The sequence below is a fragment of the Bactrocera latifrons genome, unplaced genomic scaffold (assembly GCF_001853355.1).
Source record: "Bactrocera latifrons isolate USDA-ARS-PBARC rearing strain unplaced genomic scaffold, ASM185335v1 scaffold_253, whole genome shotgun sequence".
Lineage (NCBI taxonomy): Eukaryota > Metazoa > Arthropoda > Insecta > Diptera > Tephritidae > Bactrocera > Bactrocera latifrons.
In genome coordinates, this window is record NW_017536108.1 from 79336 (window position 1) to 101024 (window position 21689).

General features: G+C 34.7%; 2 protein-coding genes across 2 annotated transcripts; both read left to right on the top strand.

The window, feature by feature from the left end:
• Nucleotides 1-3498: 3498 nt before the first annotated feature.
• LOC108969477 (protein takeout-like) lies at nt 3499-12411 on the top strand. Its single transcript, XM_018934226.1, has 4 exons — nt 3499-3668; nt 11489-11723; nt 11789-11928; nt 11986-12411. Exons 1-4 carry the CDS (start codon nt 3587-3589, stop codon nt 12285-12287), a joined length of 759 nt encoding a protein of 252 aa, XP_018789771.1. The 5' UTR covers nt 3499-3586; the 3' UTR covers nt 12288-12411.
• A 4664-nt stretch (nt 12412-17075) lies between these two features.
• On the top strand, nt 17076-21131 carry LOC108969476 (protein takeout). Its single transcript, XM_018934225.1, has 5 exons — nt 17076-17291; nt 20090-20173; nt 20233-20383; nt 20461-20600; nt 20665-21131. Exons 1-5 carry the CDS (start codon nt 17222-17224, stop codon nt 20964-20966), a joined length of 747 nt encoding a protein of 248 aa, XP_018789770.1. The 5' UTR covers nt 17076-17221; the 3' UTR covers nt 20967-21131.
• Nucleotides 21132-21689: the final 558 nt, after the last annotated feature.

A 21689-nucleotide genomic window follows, 5' to 3' on the forward strand; every position in this document is an offset into this window, starting at 1 on the left:
TCCAAAGCAGGATGATACGAGTCCTCTGGCCGAACCAAAGGATCGCATCGGACAACARAGAACATTGAAGCGTTATCAACATAAACTAGATCTAAGAACATACCAAACTCGTTCGAAATTAAATTAATTTGGTAAAGACCCAACTCCGACATTTCATCTAAGAGCTCGTTAAAACATAAACATTAATAGGAGTGGTGTAATCATCAATGGATTTCTATGATGTGCAMGGTAAATTGAAATCACCCAAAACAATCATGAAAGCAGTATTATTAGCCATTGCGAAAGCATTATTTACTAATGAAGCATGCTGCATATATACAGATACATATGTCCGGGTGGGGCGGTTTACGGATATAAGATAAAGTTAAGTAGATATGGCCACTATTAGCGCAAAAACGAATGCACTTAAATTCTATGCAGTCTRCATGCGAACATCGACTTCTTCAGATGGAATTGAAGAATGAACAGCAAACAAGGCACCACCTCCTTTTCTGTTCAGCCGGTCATATCTAAAGATTTCGAWTTCGCTGTTRAATATTTCATTATCAAAAATGTGAGGCTTTAGCCAAGATTCTGAGAAAGCAATGATTTTAAAATTACAATACCTGAAGCTTTTGTCATGCGTGAAGTTATCTTCTTGTTACCGTTTAACTCTTGACAGGTTTTTGTGTCGGTTTATAACTGAATAGGATTACATATACCGTACATGGCTATTATAGTAGTTAAAACTAATCGATATGTCAACGTTTAGATAACAAGTTTCCTATATGCACATATAGTGATTAATGTAGCTGATTAACACCTTAACCTGGGTATTTATAAYTCATGATTGATATATTCAAATACAAGAAAACGGTGATTTTTACATCTGTGTAATTGCATAACACTGATCACTGGGACCACAATTTAGTGCCACTTCAACGAACCTACATATTGTTTCCAACCAGTTGAGAACTTAAGGCAACAAAGATCGACGGTCCACTAATGTTGCAAAAGAACACAAGCCTTGTCAGAGACTTCCTAAAAAATCAAAAAGTGCAGTTCAAAGTTTGAGTGGACTTATAATGCAATAACATTAATTTTTTAACACACAAAACTGGTTTAAGAATTTGTCTGACTCTATTCGCAATTGATAATGTTGCTAAGCCTGTCAGTCCTTCTACACACATTGCCGTCAATAAATTTCGAACGATATAACTATATTTTATTCGTCTGAACAAATATAATTTCAGAGAACAATGGGGAACTTTTCCGTTGCATCTACTTAGATCCGTCAACCCAACGTGAGTTAATGACATTTCTAATTCTTTACAATGTTCAAGAATGACCGTCTACTATGTAAAACTTGAAGCTGATCAATATTAAATAAAATTCTGGAAGTTTTAATAACTTTCTTCAACGAATCGTATATTTCGTAGACTCAAGACAATGCAGTATTAATAATGGCAAGAGTAAAGTATYAATTGGTTTTAAAATTTTGCTTATCATCGCGAATCGGATCATTTTCCTTATCATAATTGAATTGTCTTTTCTATTTTTTCTAACGAGTGTTGCTGTCGTCTCTGATTTGAWTGTCCATACCATTGTATGTATATGTAACCCACAAGTAACCAAATCTAAACAATCTTCACTAATACAAATGCAAATTAACCGCAAAAAATGGGTATCCGGTACGAGTTGTCTAATACTAAAACGTTTAAATGCCTCAAATCGACTATAGTGTGTTATCGTGTTATGTTTCAAACAAGTTTCAACTATTGAAAATTAAATTTACATAGTGTTGTGTGCTGGATTTGGAATCCGCTAMGTATTAAACTCTACCAATGAAAAGAAAACAACATCCTCGGATAAGTGACCTCTCTTTTGMTTTTAAGGCTGCTTTTGACAGCTGCAGCTATGCCGCTATGTATGAATTTAGTATCACCGTAAAATAATACGGCTGTGAAACTGACGTTGAGCAATTAAAAAAAGCTCCGGCAGGATCCGGAAGAACCTCTTCGAGCCGTTCGATACAAAATGAGGTTTAAGACAACGCGACTACCTATTGTACGACTTCTTCAATTTTCTGTTGGAGAAAATAATTCGAGCTGCAGAACTTATTCGAGCAGATACAATGCTCTACAAGAGTGAACAGCTGCTGGCGTATGCCGATGATATTGATATCATTGGCCCCAACGACCGCGTTGTTAAATATKCTTTCTGTAGAATGRATAAGGAAGCAAAGCAAATGGGTATTGTAGTGATCGAGGGTAAGACAAAGTATAAGTAATGACACGTACAGAATTTTGGTGATATCGGTCGAGCAGGTCTCGACATAAAGAATTTCACCCAAAATGGGGTGGTGCCTCGCCATCTTGTTAGTAGTTTTTAACAGTGCCGTTATATGGGGAGTAAGCGGGATTATGATCTCATCATTCATTTTCACACTGTCAGTAGGGGTTCTTTTAGGATTTATCTCGAGCGAATTTGGTTATTGCGACTTAAGCGACTTCAGAGATTTGTATATTAAGCCCATTAGATGGAGTGGTCACTCCCATTTTTTACGAAATTTTTAGTCAACAGTTATCCCTTAGTTACTGCAATCCTCTGTGATAAATTTTATTTAATTTTTTTTAATTTAGTGTTTAGTTCTAAAGCCCTAAAATTCGTGCCCCCTTTCCTGTAAGGATGGGCCAGCCCTGTAGACCATCAACGTGAATTCCAAAAACAAAAGAACTTGAAGAYCGTACTTCTAATAATGCTAATTCGATAAAGCAGATCGAAAACAAATCCATAAGAGAATGAAATATGGAAACTTTTAAAACACAATTATAAAATTACTTAAAATCTATTTTTGGTAGTCTCTCTTAAGCAACAACTAAGCATTATCTAAATAATATTTGCACATCGAAAGTGTATTTACAAGGGTTAAACAAAGCCAGGTACAAAATGTCACTTCAACTTTTCACGTGCTGAATGCCAACGTTTTCAATAACGTTTTTATGAATTATTGCTTTTCTTTGTGCACGTCAATAACCACTTAATTACCTTAATTCAACCTCGGTGTTATGCAACTATCTATATGGAACAAAACGGTTCATTTATGTAAATRTGGGCAAATATATTAATATGTTTGTGAGAATTAAATTCTCTATTAATTTTTTGCTTTGAGTAAAATTAATATTGAATCAACTGACTGTGATTTATCTGAATTGTTGRCAAACATATACATAGGTGATAATGCCTCAATCATACATTATACTTGTATGTTTTTTTTTTTTTGCTACAACACCTCGTCACCGGGAACTTGCTAGCTCCCTGCGGAGTCATACTCGTGCCACCCATGTGCGCGATCGCTTTTTGCACCTACAGCTACCGACTATGTAATCGATAATTGAATTCTTTCAATAATTTATTGCCTTGATTAGCATCAAATGCGACTCAGATGATKAGGCGACAATTAGCGCCAAGGCAAGGTTTTAGCCRGACTCCGGCGATATAAAAGTTTCACAAAAGCAAGTTAAATGTTTATTTAGAATTAGTCGAAGTTGAGCTAAGTCTTTGAAAAGCGGTGCGATTTATTTATAGTATTGTTGTTTTTGTAAGGATGCGTTCTTCTAAACTTTGTGAAATCGTGCTAGAAGCCACCTGCGCTGTTATTTTGATATCCTGTAGTGCAGCGAAGCTTCGTAAGTTTCAATAATTTCGAGTGATTATGTTTYAAAAGGATTTGGAAACAACAAGTATGAAAATGGGAGAAATATTCTAAAATATGGGAATGTGAATTGGCTGAAAGAGTGGTAATTGCAAGCARTGTGAGCCGTGTGCAAAAAAATATATATTATATATAATGTCTTTACCAATAAAGTGTTTGTTGGGTTAATTGGAAAAAAACGGGTATCCGGTACGAGTTGTCTAATACTAAAACGTTTAAATGCCTCAAATTGACTATAGTGTGTTATTCGGCTAAAAGACTTTAAAAAGTGCTATTAAAGTTGCCTAACTGACGATATGTCTACCGTAACAGCTTCGTTTGGTTTCCCAAGTGCACAACAATTGCTGCCCTAAGTTCTGCTACACGTTTAGCCCGGAAAAAAATTWAATTAAAATACATTTTTTTTTAGATTATCTCGAATAAGTGTCAACATTGTTCTGGTCGATTTATCCATTTTCATTAACATAATTCTCTGTTTTGTGAGGGGATTCTGCGAATGCGTTGGCGAACAGTTTTCATGACTTGAAATTGGTTCAATTCGCGCACTTTTCTTTCTGTCATCAACTGTAGACGTTTAAAAAAGAGTTCTATAGTGCGGTAAACAAGCCTTCTCCAAATGCTAAGTTTTTAAGAAGTTCATAAACTTCACTTGCGCTCTTTCCACACTTATAGTATATAAGGGAATTGCTGATTTTCGATTTCCTCACTCCATTGTTAATAAGCGAAAGTAAGCACTCGTCTGATTATTATATAAATATATAGAATAGACTGTGCATATAAATAATAAAAAATGACGGCACTTTTATTTTTACTTCAAGCGGACATTTTCTTGTTGTCGTACGCAAGCATGGCTCTTTTAAACACGTAGAGTGATATCAGTTTTTATCTCGGCAAAAACTGTAGTGTACTCAAAAAATTTATTTAAAGACATTTTTTATGTTTTTATATACGTAATTATATATAAAAGATTTTTTCATTCATCGTTCGTTAGCTTCAAAAGTAGGAAGCAGAGAACTGGCGAGACAAAGGTGGAACTTCTCCGTTACGATAAATATTATTATGTCATAGCAATATGTTATTATTATCTAAGATATAATAAAGCCAATAATAACTCTTTTTGAAAATTTTTAAATTGGAAAAGTCAAATGTCTGTTTGTCAATGGAGTCTGTATGAAATGTAGTCAAACGTTGAGCCAATTTTACATTGTGAAACACATATTCATTAAATTTGTAAAWTAACTTAAACAAATTGACATATTTGCTTTCAATTTAAAATGATAACATGAATAATTTTCCTCCATCCGTTTTTACTCCGCATTCGGTTTGCCCAGTAAGCAATCCATCTGTTCCTGTAGCCCTGCAAATGTATAATATTTTATTATATTATACAAAAGGGGTGCAAGAATTGCAGATTTTTCCACCTAATACAACGGCTCAACAACAAACACACGCAGAAAAATATTTGCAAGGGCTGTAAAATTTGTCAGACCAGAATCCATGTTTATTTGTAAAAATATAATTGCAACCCCATTTTAGCTGTCATTTTACTCAGATATATATTTTGACGTTAAATTGTTGATGTAGGTAAATTTTAAATATATATAAATTCACAATAGCCATGCACAACATTAATTTACAATAAATTGACCGAATCAGCCGTTTATACATATATCACTAGATTCTGCAATATAGAATTTCTGCAATGTTGTAAGAGCAAGAGAATCCTCCTAATATATAATTGAGTATATGTATCGTATAATAGAAATCTTTATATATAAAAATCACGTGTCACGCTGTTTGTCCGCGATGGACTCCTAAGCTACTGAACCGATTTTAGTAAAATTTAGCACACTGTATGCAGTTCAAGCCAACTTAGAAGATAGGATGGTGAAAAACAATCATAAATAAAAAACTCGACAGAAAGACTGGTAACCAGACATTGAGAAAGCAGGTTTAAATTCGTTATTTTTTCCAATACAATTTATTTGTATGAACATATTCAAAATTAAATCTCAACTATCATCCTTTGGATTCCTATACCGACAAAAACGGTTTCGCTACTGACAAAAACGGTTATTTGTAAATAAAATTTTCACTGTATTGAATAGTTTTGACATGAATAATAGTATTATATAAAATGTATACCACAGCAACGCGGATCCAATAGTGTGATATAAAAACAATTTAATTCAGGAGGCAAATAGTAACGACTAAATTTATTGAACTTTGCATACATTCAGGCGACATTCAAAAGTACATATTTATCCGCAATTAAATAATATAAATATCTGTTCACAATAACTGGGAAATTAATTTTAATATTTGAAAATTTCTCTACAYAAATGTGACAAAGTTTTTAGTTATAAAAATCAGAGTTTTAATATCATTTTAATATCCAAAATCGACCACATTTTACATATAACCACAGATGTGGCACAAACAGTATTCTTGAGATGTAGTTGATTCTCAAATCTGATTCAAAGATGGACGAATCAGTACTTTTCGATACACAGTATWAATACCATAAATACAGAAGCAGTGAGCATGGCCAATATATTCTAAAAGCCCCATACATATTTGTATACATATATATAATAGTATTCGTTATTTCCTTATTTCCCAATTTGATTTTTTTTTGCAAGCGCCATCTAAAGTCTCAGTTCTCTTCAGTTCAAGAACTTTACTCAAACCGTGCATGAACGATTTTACCTTTCTCATGTATTTAACATCGAATTTTTTCCCCTTTTAAGGCATTGGTTTTATAGAAAAGATCATTAAGATCTTTTTTGAAGAGCAAAAAATTTTTTTAGGAATATAATCTTTTTCAAAGTAGTAGGTCCCATGTTAAATAATTTAAAAAATTAAAWATGTTTTAGGAACGGCTTAAATTGTACGTAAAAAGTTTATTTACGTAGGATCTTTGCTTCTTCGGCAAAAATTGAAACTTTCGTGAATGTTTGCGAAAAAAATCAACTTCGGAAACAACGGACACCCTACTATACAAATATGGTCATTGCATCTAAAATCGTTTTCATTCAAAAAAATGTTTATCATACAAAACATATTCTCTTTATGTACGGGTTTTTTATTTCGACTCAATATGAACAATTTCCGAAGTATGAATTTTCAAAATGTCAACTTATGAACAGGCAGGCCAAATGTTAACGAATTTTTCTTAGCTTTACGATGATATGTACGTTTTTTTTTAAACAAAATTTATATTTTTATAAAGAATTATTTGTTTTTCAAATTTGGAACTAATCTCATTCAGTGTTCTTCTTCTTTTCTTCGTATATAGTCTAATCATTTAAGCTTAAATTAGGTAAGAATCTCAGAATTCGAGATACCCAGCTGTAGGTCCGTAAATATTGAATATTGACACCCTAAGAGTTGTCTCAAAACCTACATATGGTCGATACACCCGAAGTGAACTTACTATAATGACTGGACTAATAAGCAAACAATTAGAAGTTCTTTTTCCAAAAGCTAAAATTTTTAAGATTCGTAAATCGAAAATTTTTCATATTAGCCAAACTAAAAAATTCGTGCAAAAAGAATTAGCTTGTACTAAACAAAAAATTTTTAGTGTAAGTTTTCAATATGAGTAAGCTTGATTATTCGGATATTAAGTAAGATGCCTTGATGAAACTAAGTATACCTAACAACATAGCATAAGCTAATCTTATAACCGTTTAAGTTTTTATATACAAAATATTTAATGATAAAGCTTATTAATTTGCACCAAAAGCAAAAATATATAGGTAATTTTCGGTTCTTCTCCTTACGCGGTTATAGCCGAGTTTACAACAGCGCGCCGGTCGTTTCTTCTTTTTGTGCAGTGCAGCCAGGTCCTTCTCCACCTGATCTCCCACAACGGAGTAGAGGTCTTTCTCTTCCTCTGCTTCCCTTGGCGGGTACAGCGGCCATAAGGACGACWTGACCTAACCGGCGTAGCCGGTATTTTTTCACTGAACTATGCCAATGTCGTCATATAWCTCGTTCAGCTCATCGMTCCATCAAATSCGCAGAACCTTTCTMTCGAAAACTCGCAACGTCGMCTCATCAGATGTTGTCATCGTCCATGCCGTTGAGGCTAACAATGTTAATACTGATTCTCAGATAAACGAAATTATCTATGACTTCAAAGTTATGAATTAAAATTACGAAAACAGAACTAACAGCGCGGTTGTTGAGGCCAATGATATCAATATCATCGGCATACCCCAGTAGCGGCATACTCTTATAAAAGATTGAAGATCATGTTCGATTGCTCTCTAATKAAGGACTTGTTTACTTCCTGCTCGAGAAACAGAAAAGTTAAAAAAAAGTTCATAATATTATATAATTTTTCTGGACCGGACTGAATAGATTAAAGTAAAATTCAATACTTTTATGAATAGTAAGCAATTTGTATATTCCTTTTTCACATTTATTTCTTCTAAATAACATCTAAGCTAACCCTTTAAGCAAATAAAATTTTTCTTAATCCATTTGCGCGAATTAGCTTATTWAGAATTTAATATGATTTGTTGCAAGTTATTAATTGGATCATTAAAATCACACTGATAATAGATAGTGGGTTTTATAAACACGCATACACAAAAGTACATGTTAGGGTGATCGGAATGACTTTCGTCTCCCCACTCCATGTACGAGGAAAGCAGGAAATTTAAAAAAATTTTGCAGATAAAAATAATATTTACAAAATATTTTGTTGCCATTTGCCAATACAATCTTTCATATTCATAGTTCATCTCGTAATTTGGATAAATATTGGAATTTTGCTTTCTAATAAAATCTGCAACAAAACTACCATACAATCTTCTGCTAGTCAGAAAAAAACATCTTTGGGAGTAAACACTTTTAAGTTAGGCTAAGTTTTTTTACAACGATTTTCYATTCSAAAATAGTTTACGTAGTTTAAGCAYTMTATTTGGTWGTATTCATTASATRTTCAAATTGRAGAACTCTACATAAACTTAAAAATCACTTTAAAAAATTATTAGTTTTAAACAAAATAGCTGCTAATTTAAAATCAAAAAGCTAACCTTCGCTTCTTAAAAATCTATTGTATGTGACTTTAAAACCTGACCGATTACCTTATTAAATACCTATAGAGGAATATATTGTATAAATACTTTAGAATAAAKAGTAATTAAAAGTAATCATAGTTAATAGACCAACACGTTTATGACATGATAATTKACCCTTGGATTCCTCTTTCTCACACCCGCTTTTATGTATTCAATGCAATGTGTGAAAATAATGTTTGCATTTGACGAAGTAGTCCATTATGACGCATAACAATCTTTGTTGTAATTGTGTCTCAAAACAAATATACAAGTTTTGTAGAAAAGTATGGGAGACATAGTGTTTTATGAGAGCATAAAAAGATTTTTTCTTCAACGTAGTAGTAATCAAAGATGGTACAAGCAATTCTAACTTTGACCTCCATATATGAAGCTTAGCTAAAAAACGSGGTTACATGGGTTTCCTCGGGTAAAAAAACGTATTTTTTCAACAATTTTTTCTGATTAATATTTTATTAAAATTTTTTATTATTACAAACATACACTATTTCCACAAAATAATATGAAAGTTTTGGAAAAAAATATTTTAAACTCGGCCATTGCACCATTTACGGTGACCCTCGGAAAAAAATGCGCCCCTGTTTTAGTTAAAACCTTGACTTATAACTTGGACGAAGGAAAAAAACTGAAAATTGCATTTTTGGTAGATAGTTTTACAAAATATTAAAATTTCAGTGAAAATTTCGGGAAACTTTTTTCCCAAATAGTTGTAATCGAAAAAAAATCTTCGTCCAAGTCTTTAAGAATTGTATCTCAAAAACACACTCTCGAGGAAAGCCCGTTTAAAGGCGGCGCACTTAGTCTAGCTAGCCTCGAGCTTCTCAAGGCTGTATCTCCGAAACTATTGCTCGGATCAACTTGAAAATTTAGGAAAATATTCTAGACGTATTGTAGAATTTAATAAGACAATAAAAACTTATAAGCCCACGTAATCGCTATATTCTTCACCGATATAATATTCTTCACAGATACAAAAGCTCCCTTACAAGAACTTGATTTCGATCGGYCAGTTTGTATGGTAGCTATATGCTATGGTGATCCCATCGGAACAATATCTTCGGAGATTATCCTATTTCTTTAGATAATAACYCTAAAAAAATTTCATAAAGATATTTCATCAAATGAAGCACCATACAAGCACTTGATTCTGATCATTCAGTTTGTATGGCAGCTATATGCTATTGTGGTCTGATATCGGCGGTTTCAACAATTGAGCAGCTTCTTTTGCAGAAAAAGACGTGGCAAAATTTCCGATCGATATCTAAATAACTGAGGGACTAGTTCGCGTATATACAGACGAACTGTTGTGTAAAATGTAATCCAAAAGTTTAAAATAATACTAGGCTACTATATATATTTCTGGCCTAATAATGAAAATAGGAATATTTATCAACGAAAATAGTTTTATTGTTTCTCAAAATATTCTCAATGAAGATTTATACACTTTTGCATGCGCTCAAACCAATTTTCGAAGCACTTTTTCCACTCCGATTGAGACACCTCCAAAACATGGTTTTTGAATTCTTCAACAGCATCKTCTGGCGACGAAAATCGTTGACCACGCATTATTTTCTTGATGTGTGGGAATAAAAAGAAGTCATTGGGTGCCAAGTCAGGGCTGTACGGCGGATGACCCATCAATTCGACGCTTTGGCCGGTCAAAAAGGCGCTAGTTTGAGCCGATGTGTGAGAGCTCGCATTGTCATGGTGCACAATGATTCGTCTTCTCTTGTTCGTTTTTCGAATTTCTCCGAAGACTTCAGGCAAACAAAYAGTGGTGTACCACTCAGAATTGACCGTCCTACATTGCTCAAGCGGAACAGTCGCCACATGACCAGTTTTGCCGAAGAAACAGGCGACCATTTGCTTCGAAGTGYTCTTCCACGAACAACTTTCGTTGGATTTGGCTCGTCTTGGAAGATCTGTGACAATCTTATAAACGTCTTTTGAAGCACCGCGATCGTATTTTTTCAGCATTTCTTTACACCAATCCACACGAGCATTTTTGAGCGATTGTCAAATTGTGCGTTATCCAACGAGAACAAACCTTTTTTACGGCCAGGTGTTCATGCAATATCGAATGTATGCTGGTGRGAGAAATGCATAGGCATGCCTCTATCTGAAGGTATGTTACATGATACTCTTGTATTATCAGTTCACRTACGGCATCGATATTTTCTGGCACAACGGCTGTTTTTGGACGACCTTCATTGAATTCGTTGTACCAGTTTTTCACAGTGCTATAGGATGGTGCTTCATAGCCATACAAAGATTTTAGTTCATCGATGCACTCTTGTCGTGATAATCCACGTCSAAAGTTGTGAAAACTGATCGCACGAAAATGTTCACGAGTTAATTCCATTTTTTGGCCGAGATGAATTYTTTAAWTCCCTGTAAATAAAACAATTCACGATTAAATGACAAAACGTTCTGAGTGATGTTATGCTAAAAAACGTCATACTTTCCAATGGAAATGTCAGATTGCACCTGGCAATACTTAGTGTTGCCTAGGCCAGAAATATATATAGCAGCCCGTATATACTTGCTAACAATTTTTTARTCAGTAATTTGATTGAATATAAAACTAACATAGTTTATAAAAGRTTAAAGCTGAAAATATTTCGAAAAGGTTGCCAACAATACATAATTTATGTATAATTTAATTTTTTTGTTTCAATAATGTTTAAATCGCGATCATTTGCAGCCGATGACATCAAACCATGTGTTGCAGGGGATGATAAATGTATTATTGAGAATATAAACACTGTACTCGCTAAAAAATATGAAGGCGATGAAAGTTTCGGCTTATCTAAGCTAGAACCTTTCAAAATGGATGATATTATCATCAGTCAAGATTCGACGAGACCTTTAGCAATTCATCTCGCGCTGCGTAACCCCCTCGGGTATGGCGTCAAGGACTTGACAGCAAGAAAAGTGAAGTGAGTATGAAATAATATTGCACTAAATAACAATAAGAATTGCCATAAGCACTGCTGTTCCGCAGGGGTTTCGGCAAAAATCCAGACGGCCGTCACGAAATTATAATAGCGGCACCTGCCCTAACACTGTTATCCGATTACAAAATTGATGGTAAAGTTCTAATACTGCCCATACAAGGCGAGGGCAAAAGCAATATCACATTGGGTGAGTGCCCCTACACACTACTTCTAACCGTATATATTTAAATTATATTATGTTTAGTGCAACCTGTGATACGAATCCGCATAGATGCAACATCACGCAATGAGAATGGCAACACATTTATGGATATTAAGGAATTTCGCATTGAATGCAAAGTTAAACGCATGATAATGCAATTCGATAACCTTTTTAACGGTGACAAAGCCCTGGGTGACAACATCAATAGTTTTTTGAACGAAAATTGGCAGGAGATTTATGCTGAGCTGAAAGTACCCTTTTATGATGCGATCGCCAATGCAATGAATGTGGCTGCAAAGCAAGTCTTCAAAACGATTCCTTATAATGAAATATTTCAAATATAAAATACTAGTACGCTGAGTCAAGTTGTTTTGCATTAGATATGTATACTATATGTTTCTGTGTAATTTGTTTTTGTTTGTAAATTATGAWGAGCCAATCAATAATATTGACAGTTGAGCAATTATATATGTTGCATATTTTTCACTACCATTAGAATCTTAATCACGTACATACTATGTTTACATGATTCTATAATTGCCTAGTATATTGCCTTTATTTATGTAAATATGTAAGTGAAATACGAAGTCTCTGGGAAAATCGTTCATCAATACAACAGAGATATATCTTATACAGATAATAACACCTGATTTGGGCCGCCTATACTTAAACACGCGAACCGAACAATACAACTGAATCAAATCCAAGTAAGGAAGGGCTAAGTTCGGGTGTCACCGAACATTTTATACTCCCGAAAGACAGACATCCGGATTTCAACTCTACTCGTCACCCTGATCACTTTGGTATATGTAACCATATATATGAAGATATATATACCGTTATTAACAACTTTATTGCGAGAGTATAAAAATGACGCCCTCTGAATTACATGAAAATATCTGAGAGATTTACCGATATTTTCGGTGAAAAATTAGGTTAGGTTAGGTTAGGCACTGAGTTCTTCGTGTCCGATATCAGCTACCTTAAAAAGTTATACTCCGATCCCGACAATTTTTCCACAAGGGATACCTCAGCTCAAATACCGCATTTGTGTAAAGTTTTATTCCGCTATCATCATTGGTTCCTAATGTATATATTATACAGAGAAGGCATCATAGGGAATTCAAAGTAGCGTTATATTGGAAGAAGGCGTGGTTGTCAACCTATTTCACCCATATTTCGTACATGTCATCAGATTCAGATCAGAGTAGTTCCTGAGATATGGTTTTTGGTCCATAAGTGCGCGACGCCACGCCCATTTTCAACTTTTAAAAAATGCCTGTGTGCAGCTCCTTCTGCCATTTCTTCCGTAAAATGTAGTCTTTCTGACGTTTTCGTTAGTCGGTTAACGCACTTTTAGTGATTTTCAACATAACCTTTGTATGGGTTATTATCCGATTTCTTCCATTTTTGAACTGTATATGGAAATGCCTGAAGGAAGCGATTCTATAGAGTGTGGTTGGCATAGCTATAGTAGTTTCTGAGATATGTACAAAAAACTTAGTAGAGGCGGGACCACGACCACTTTTCCCAAAAAATTACGTCCAAATATGCCCCTCCCTAATGCGATCCTTTGTGTCAAATCTTTATCTCTCTCCTCAGCAACTTTGTTGCGAGAGTATAAAAAAGTTTTTTTACGAGGTCTCTCCCATTGAATTCTGCCTAGTCACTTTATTGTTATTTTCATAGGGAAATTTATTTCTTTTGTAAAAAGCAAAGCTTAACCATTGCGAGCATAGGTTAACAAATGAATATTTATTTTTGGAAAGAGTGTTAATGCAAATATTATAGGTTCTGAGTAAGACTTCTAATTCCGAACGGAATAATACGTATACCACCAAAAGTGTATGTAAATACCCAATAACGCGACATAAATTGAATTATAATGGCGCTCTTGTTGTATAGTATAGTTATTGCTCGATTGCGGTTCATTTATCCTGACATCGGATGATCTCTCAAAAAGAAGAGAAAACAACAGTTTCGCCCCTTATTTTCTTGGAAAGCGTTAGCAAGAAAAATTAATTGTTCGTGGCATCATAGGCAGGATTTACAATTGAGTTTTGACAATTCATTTCATTGTTTATATCATTATTAATGGTTACTATAGCCTTGAACATTATACATTATAAAATAGGCACACGTGAAAAAATGACACAGTGAAAAAAACAATTCCTATAACCGGACATGAACACTATTTTGGTAACATTTCATTCAAATAATATCTGACAAACGGGATATCAGAATATTAGTACAAATTGTCGTTGTGGTTTACGTGAGTACCTGCCTACGAAGGCCTAACCTCACAGTGCTTTCTATTGCTAGAAGCACGTAGATCAATACAATGCGTTGATCAGCGCCCCTAGCATAAATGCATTTTGCATTTAATCCTTGGTTCCAATTGGTTCGGGTATATAGAGATACCCTAGTCACCTTGGTCGGGTTCGAGGTTCATCTGAAACCTCTGAAGTACTTTGGGTCCGGCACCCGGCCGCAGTGCGACTCCACATTGGACAAAACGCCCTTCCTGCATTTAGGTGTAAACCACAGCCACCACGAATCTCCCCAAAGGGCCAAACCCAATGAGCAGATTGGAGTTACTTCAAAGGGCTAACTGCTCCCGTGGTCTGACTTTGTAGTATTTGCTACTACCAGTTGAATCCCCATATAAACTCAATTATTGGTTGCATTTGTAGCTGTGACAAATGCTTTATATTTTGTGATACAAATATAAAGCTTAGAATTTGACTTCCAGCTGAATATTATAGCACTTATCTGACTTAGACCATGTTGACATCAAAACATGGTCTCTAAAGCCTGACATAGTGCATATGGCTTTTAGTCGCCTCTTACGACAGGTATGCCTGCCGCGGGTATATTCGGTTTCCCCTCGATCCCGGAGTGGTCCCCCCTACCCGTAGGGGGAAATATTAGTATAATTTAAAGTTCCCGCTTTTTTAAATTCTTATTAATTTTTGGTCTTTTGAACAAATATTTGAGATTTTTCGGATTTGAAGCTTAGCCGACAAAAAGTTTCGGAGATATGAGCATATTTATATGAAATTGGGTCGCCAGTGCTCAAAMTTCGTCCGCTAGAAAATACAATTTATTAACGCCTTCTCCTTTCCATAAATGTCAACGAGAACACAGTATAGGTCCGCATACGATTGTGTGGAACGCGCAAAGGAGAAATAACATCGACCAATGAAAACGCGGCACCGCGCCTATAGTTGTTGTTAAATATACGCCAACGTTTTGCACTTCCGCACGTCTTCTCCTTTCCAACGCTATAAAGTTTGTCCATATACATAAGTCAACAGAGACACGGTCAAAAAAGGAACACAAACTTTTTTGTTGGACTAATTATATATAGAAGAATTTTTTGGATTCCAAAACTTTAAACGCGTTTTTCTCGAAGCGATATTTTCAGATTCGGTGAGCAGAATTTCACCGAATCGGCTGGACAGCTCGGCTTTTTAGATATACATATATTAGATACATCGAAGGAATAAGATTTTGCAAAGTATCACTTTGTCACAAAAATGATTTTTTGGAAGCCGTCATTTTCTCAAAAATCAAAATTTTTACTGGTGCCTCGAGCCTTTTCTGTATTCATCTATAATAACAATCGGTTTTCTAAGTTTTTGATTTTCGGATTATTTTAAATAGAAAAATCTTTTTCGCCGCTAGACATCTTTTTTCGTGGGTACTACTGGAGATAGGCTATTAGAACAWGATATTCTTTTTTTTTATTAATCCCCGATTATTAAACTACCTGAACTTCTGTTAATGTAATTTTTTTATTTATATAAAAATTACCATGCCTCTTAAAAAAATATAAATATATATTATATCACAAAAAATATCGTTTTTTCTGACTTGCAAATGGGTGTAGAGCTTCTTTGGTGATAGTGTTCAAGCGGAAGTGAGTTGAAGCGATTTAAGTTCCTAAAACTACCAAAACCAAAAACTTTTGTATTGTTGTAAAATCGACACACTACTAAAAACCTTAATTTCTCGTACGCGACCTAAGTCCGAGACGCAATTTTTAAAGGGAAGTATATTTAGAGTGTCGACTTTGGTAAAGCCATTAATTGTCTTGAAATGAAACGTGGATCAATAGTTTCCACATTTTCTTAGTTTATTAAAACAGATTTAACTCGAAGCAATTGCATAAATTACTTTTATAATGATAATTTTCATATCTTTAAATATGGTCCATTAAGTAGTACTAGGTATTTTTTAGAAGTTGTATGGATTTCAAATAAAACAAGGACCAAAATTCCCAATTCCGCGAGTTTATTTTATTCCCAGTGTTGGAATGAAATTTCGGGCATATAAGCCTTCGACTGTATCTCATAGAAACCATTCGATCGGTTCAATTACACACCAAATTTACACGCGTGACCATATCTTGCCAATAACATACCAAACATTAATTTTCCATTGGTCAGTCAGAGTTGCTTCATCATAGATGATTTAACATTATAACAGAGAGGAACAAATTAACACGTCGATTTCTTGAGATGATTCTATCACCAAAAGTTATGTTCAATAAAGTGGTCCTGTATAAGACTTATTGCACACTTTTGCTAAAAGCATTTACCACTTAGACGCTTGATAATCTAGAATAATATGTTTTAAAAAATATCCCCCAATATTGGCAAGAAAAACATACCACCGAGTAATATTTTCTGAATGCAAGCCCTGGATAACGCAGGACTTTTCGCACTCCTAATTATTTCATTTAATGTAGGTGTGATAACTATCCCTCTACGAAACTCTTCACATATAAAAAAAAGCACCCTATATATTGTGATATAACGGCACATTCTATTTACAACTATTTGTTTGAATATGTATGTATATAGTGACATTGATACACGTGTGTGTACGAGTTACAAAACTGGTAGTTAAAAAACGCCTTTCTGGAAGTAAATAAGTTGTAAACTGATCGTAAGAAATAAAATATATTGAGTGAATAAGTAAATGTTTCGAAGTACGCTAAAAAGTAAATGGCACTCATTATTGCCTATTAATTATATAACTACATATGTGTACATACATACATATACATATAATGCAAAATATAATTGCTTCTCTCATATAAAAACTCAGCGAGATTTCATCGAATCTCCTAGTTTGATTTAAAACATTTTCACATCAATATCGGAACGAAAGTAGCGGAGAACTTACAACTTTTCAGAACTAAAAAAAGAAAGGATTAAATAGTTGTCAACAATTACAAATTTGAAAAAGAGAACACCACTAGTTAAGAAAAATGTATATCCGAATTGGATTTTTTGCAGCGCTTGTTTGCTGCTTTTTGCAATTTAATAATGCGGAATTTCGTAAGTGTTCAATGAAAAATATTGAAAGAAAATTAAATTTAACAAAATGAGAATTGTAAAAAGTTAAAAATAACAGTTGATTCTAAAGGAAAATGGAGTTACAATTATTTTTTTTTTTTACGTGTTTGAAGCCCACTATTAAGGGTCGCTACTTCAACATAGATAGTGTATAATCTGTGCAACTAATTACAAAAGGATAAAAAGACAGAAGCTTCCATATCTTTGTTGAAATTACGAAAGTTGTTGGAAAATGTTGGCCTTTTACTACGGAAATAAAAAGAAGCCTTTCGATGCCAAATCAGGACTATACGGAGGATCAAATCGAGGCTTTAAGTGCTAAAAAATACAGTTAACTCAGGCGATGTATGAGAACTCGCATTGTCGTGGTAAAGAGAGATTCGTCTTCGGTGCTTGGTTTTCCCGATTTCTTGAAAGACAACTGGCAAGCAAATGATTGTGTACTACTCAGAATTCACTGTTTCGTATTGTTCTAGTTTTATAGTTGCAACATCTTTAGTTTTTTTCTAAAAAAAATACAGCCAATCATTTGCTTGGAAGTGTTTTCTGCGCGAATAACTCTTATTGGATTCAGGTTATCTTGAAACACCCCACAGTACTTCTTCTTCTTAATTGGCGTAGACACCGCTTACGCGATTATAGCCGAGTTAACAACCGCGCGCCAGTCGTTTCTTCTTTTCGCTACGTGGCGATAATTAGATATTCCAAGTGAAGCCAGGTCCTTCTCCACTTAGTCCTTCCAACGGAGTGGAGGTCTTCCTCTTCCTCTGCTTCCTCCGGCGGGTACTGCGTCGAATACTTTCAAAGCTGGAGAGTTCTGGTTCATTCCCATGACACATTCCCTGGGCAGCGTAGCCGCTGTCTTTTAATTCGCTGAACTATGTCACTGTCGTCGTATATCTCGTACAGCTCATCGTTCCATCGGATGCGATATTCGCCGTGGCCAACGCGCAAAGGCCATAAATCTTTCGCAGAACTTTTCTCTCGAAAGCTCGCAACGTCGAGTCATCCATTGTTGACATCGTCCAAGCCTCTGCACCATATAGCAGGACGGGAATTATGAGTGACTTATAGAGTTTGGTTTTTGTTTGTCGAGAGAGGACTTTGNCGTCCAAGCCTCTGCACCATATAGCAGGACGGGAATTATGAGTGACTTATAGAGTTTGGTTTTTGTTTGTCGAGAGAGGACTTTGCTTCTCAATTGCTTACTTAGTCCGAAGTAGCTGTTGGCAAGAGTTATCCTGCGTTGGATTTCTAGGCTGACATTGTTGGTGGCGTTTACGCTGGTTCCAAGATAGAGCGAAATTATCTACAACTACACCCTACAGTACACTGCTATTTATTTTCGGGTTTATACGCGTAAATCTGGGATTTATCATCTATCACGTGTTTCGAATCCCAGTTATCGTATTTTTTTAATTTACCTCGACCAATCGACACGATTCTGTTTTTGAGTGCTTGACAAATTGTGTGGAATTCAATGTGAAAACACTTTGCGCACAGCATCAATGAATAMTTTTGAGCGACCTTCAAGAAATTTGTCTTGAAGTGATGATCAACGACTAAAACTAAATTAAGTTCATCGTAGTACTGTACTCGTTGTGCTCCATAATCCATGTCGAAAGTTGTATAAAAAGCCGCGAGAAAATGTTCGCGATCTAATTCCATTTTTTGACCGATATGAATACTTTATGTTACTATAAACAAGACAAATACCGCTCGTATGTCAAAACATTTTGTTATGCATAACATGTCGAACAAATAAGGCTTAAAACTTTGTCACTCTTCACAAATACGATTCAGAATCTGGCATACCATATACTATTATAAACCTACTTTATTAGAATTTTCAATAATTATGACCCGTCAACCAGTATGGCTTGAACATTTCAAATAAATACTTGCGTGAGATTAGCTCAAGCTCAAGTTTTTGCACTGTAACTCGAATTAGAGCTCCTTATATTTTACTTATTTGTAATTAATCGTGACTAACATTCATTTCTAGACAAGAATAAATCTGCAATCCTTAAGTATACTATAAAACTAAGGGCCGTCCGAACCGAACCGCCTCTTTCTTTTGGCAAGGTTAACCAGAACTTATCTGACAGATGATGGCTAACGAAATATTGGGAATATTGATGGCTAACGAAGGTTGCAAATATCGCCACATCCTAATTATATTGAAGTAGAGGCTAACAACCATCCACCGTATAGGCTCTGTGATCAGGGATACATTTTTCTGTTTGTAATATGGGGTTTKCTCTTGCTCTTTAATGCTTCGTAACAGTTTTGAGTTTTAAATATTAAATGTGACACAAAGTAAAAATTRCGCTCTTCCAAAAAAAACTCTCTGTATTATCTAGCATAAAATTTTAATTACCCTCACACGTTTATTGAATTGTTTTCAATGAATAGAACTTTCTTGTAATTYGATGTTTATCTCCTTACTTAACTTTATWATATATATATATTAGTAAGACATTTATTATGACTGTTTCAATTTTCGTCTTTCACAACTGTCCAGGAAGAATAGTTTGGGAACGGTATTCATAAATCGCTAGGCAGTACGATACACAACGTTTTTTCCGACCTCTTGAATTTATTCGCTAAATACTTTCAAACATAAACAGATTACCGAACTTCGCACCGCGTTCACATTTGCGACACCTTMTAATTTTAAACAAAATTTTAAAACGGACAAGGGTATATTTATGTGGTTTAAGAAAAGAATTCAGTATTAGAAAAGGGCGCCAATTTATAATAGTTTTTATATCTTTCAGCCAATGATCCGAAGCCATGTAAATTCGGAGACGATGACTGTTTACTGCAGGCGATCAACTTTTATTTGCGTGAAAAAAATCAAGGTGAGTCTGTACATACACATAAGTATGTAAATATACATAATATATTATTTGTTGTTTAGGAGATACTTCGATAAATTTACGAAAAATYGATCCTATTGATGCCGGCACATTCACACTCAAGCAAGGTGCTGATAATCCCGTAAATATTGACTTAACCTTTAGCAATAATAAAATTTATGGTGTCGCCAATGCCACAGCATACAAAGTTAGGTAAGCGGGGTTTAAAAACTGAACTAATATTAAATTTGATTTATTTTATTTCGTTTTTTTTTTTCTTCTCTACGCAGAGGTTTCGGCAAGGATCTCACTAAAAAGCACGAGCTACGCTTCAAAGTRCCAGTGGCCAGCTTGATCGGCGATTATAAAATACAAGGCCGCATTCTGATATTGCCCATTAGCGGTTCCGGCAAAAACAATATCACTATGAGTAAATTAAAATTTCGACGTACGCTTAGAGYAAACATTTATAATGAAATGATTTCCTCTTTCAGTTGATGCAGAATTCATACTACAATGGGTGGGCGCGCCCGTTGAGAAGGATGGCGAAACTTATATGAAAACCGACAAATTCAGAGCCATTRTTAAGCCTAGTAGGGTGTTTTTCGAATTACAAAATCTTTTCAATGGCGACAAAGCTTTGGGTGATAATATGAATTTGTTTTTAAATGAAAACTGGAAGGAAATTTATCAGGAAGTTGATGTAACCTTTTCCAAGGAAATATCAAAGTTGATGTCAAGTATTATCGATTCAGTTTTTGATAAAACACCATATAATAAATTATTCGTAGAATAAATTTAATTTTAACAAAATCGTTATATGGTAAATTACCTTTTTATAGTCAGTGGTTTTATAAGAGTAACATCGATCTCGTGGTCAACGGAGTTTCTGGTGTAATAATAAAAAAACATATGATTTAAATTCTGTTCGAATAAATATAATTATGAAATTCCAAGAAAACTGGAAAATGTATGTTTCTTATCACGCTCATAGTTTTTCAGAAGATGAGTAACCAAATCTGCTTAGCGGTCTACTAATAGGCTTCGCACCAAGATTTTCGAACACCTGTACAGAAGGAAATGGGCGAACGTTGTTATATACTTACATACATATGTGTATCTCTTCTCTATATTGTTGTTGTTTAGTTGTGTGGATGTAAGTCTGGAATTTATTTTGATCCACGCCAACTCCCTATATAATAGTTTTGTTGAAAACGACTAAAAGTCAGTATTTATACGGGCCACTATCTTGTTGCAGCGTATATACGCACCCGCCTCTGTGCAGCAAAAAACGCACGTCAACAAACACAAGAAAAKTCCGACATCGAGAAGCACCAATCACAACAGACAGCCGAACGATTTTTAATTCGACTTGCCCTCCTGCTCTCTGAGAGTACTCATCAGCAACTCGATATAAACGAACTGTGGAACGGCATTTCAAGCTCCTTAAGTGCAGCTGCAAACGAAACCATTGGTTTTCGAAAAATGCGAAAGAACAGCTGGTACAATGAGGAGTGCC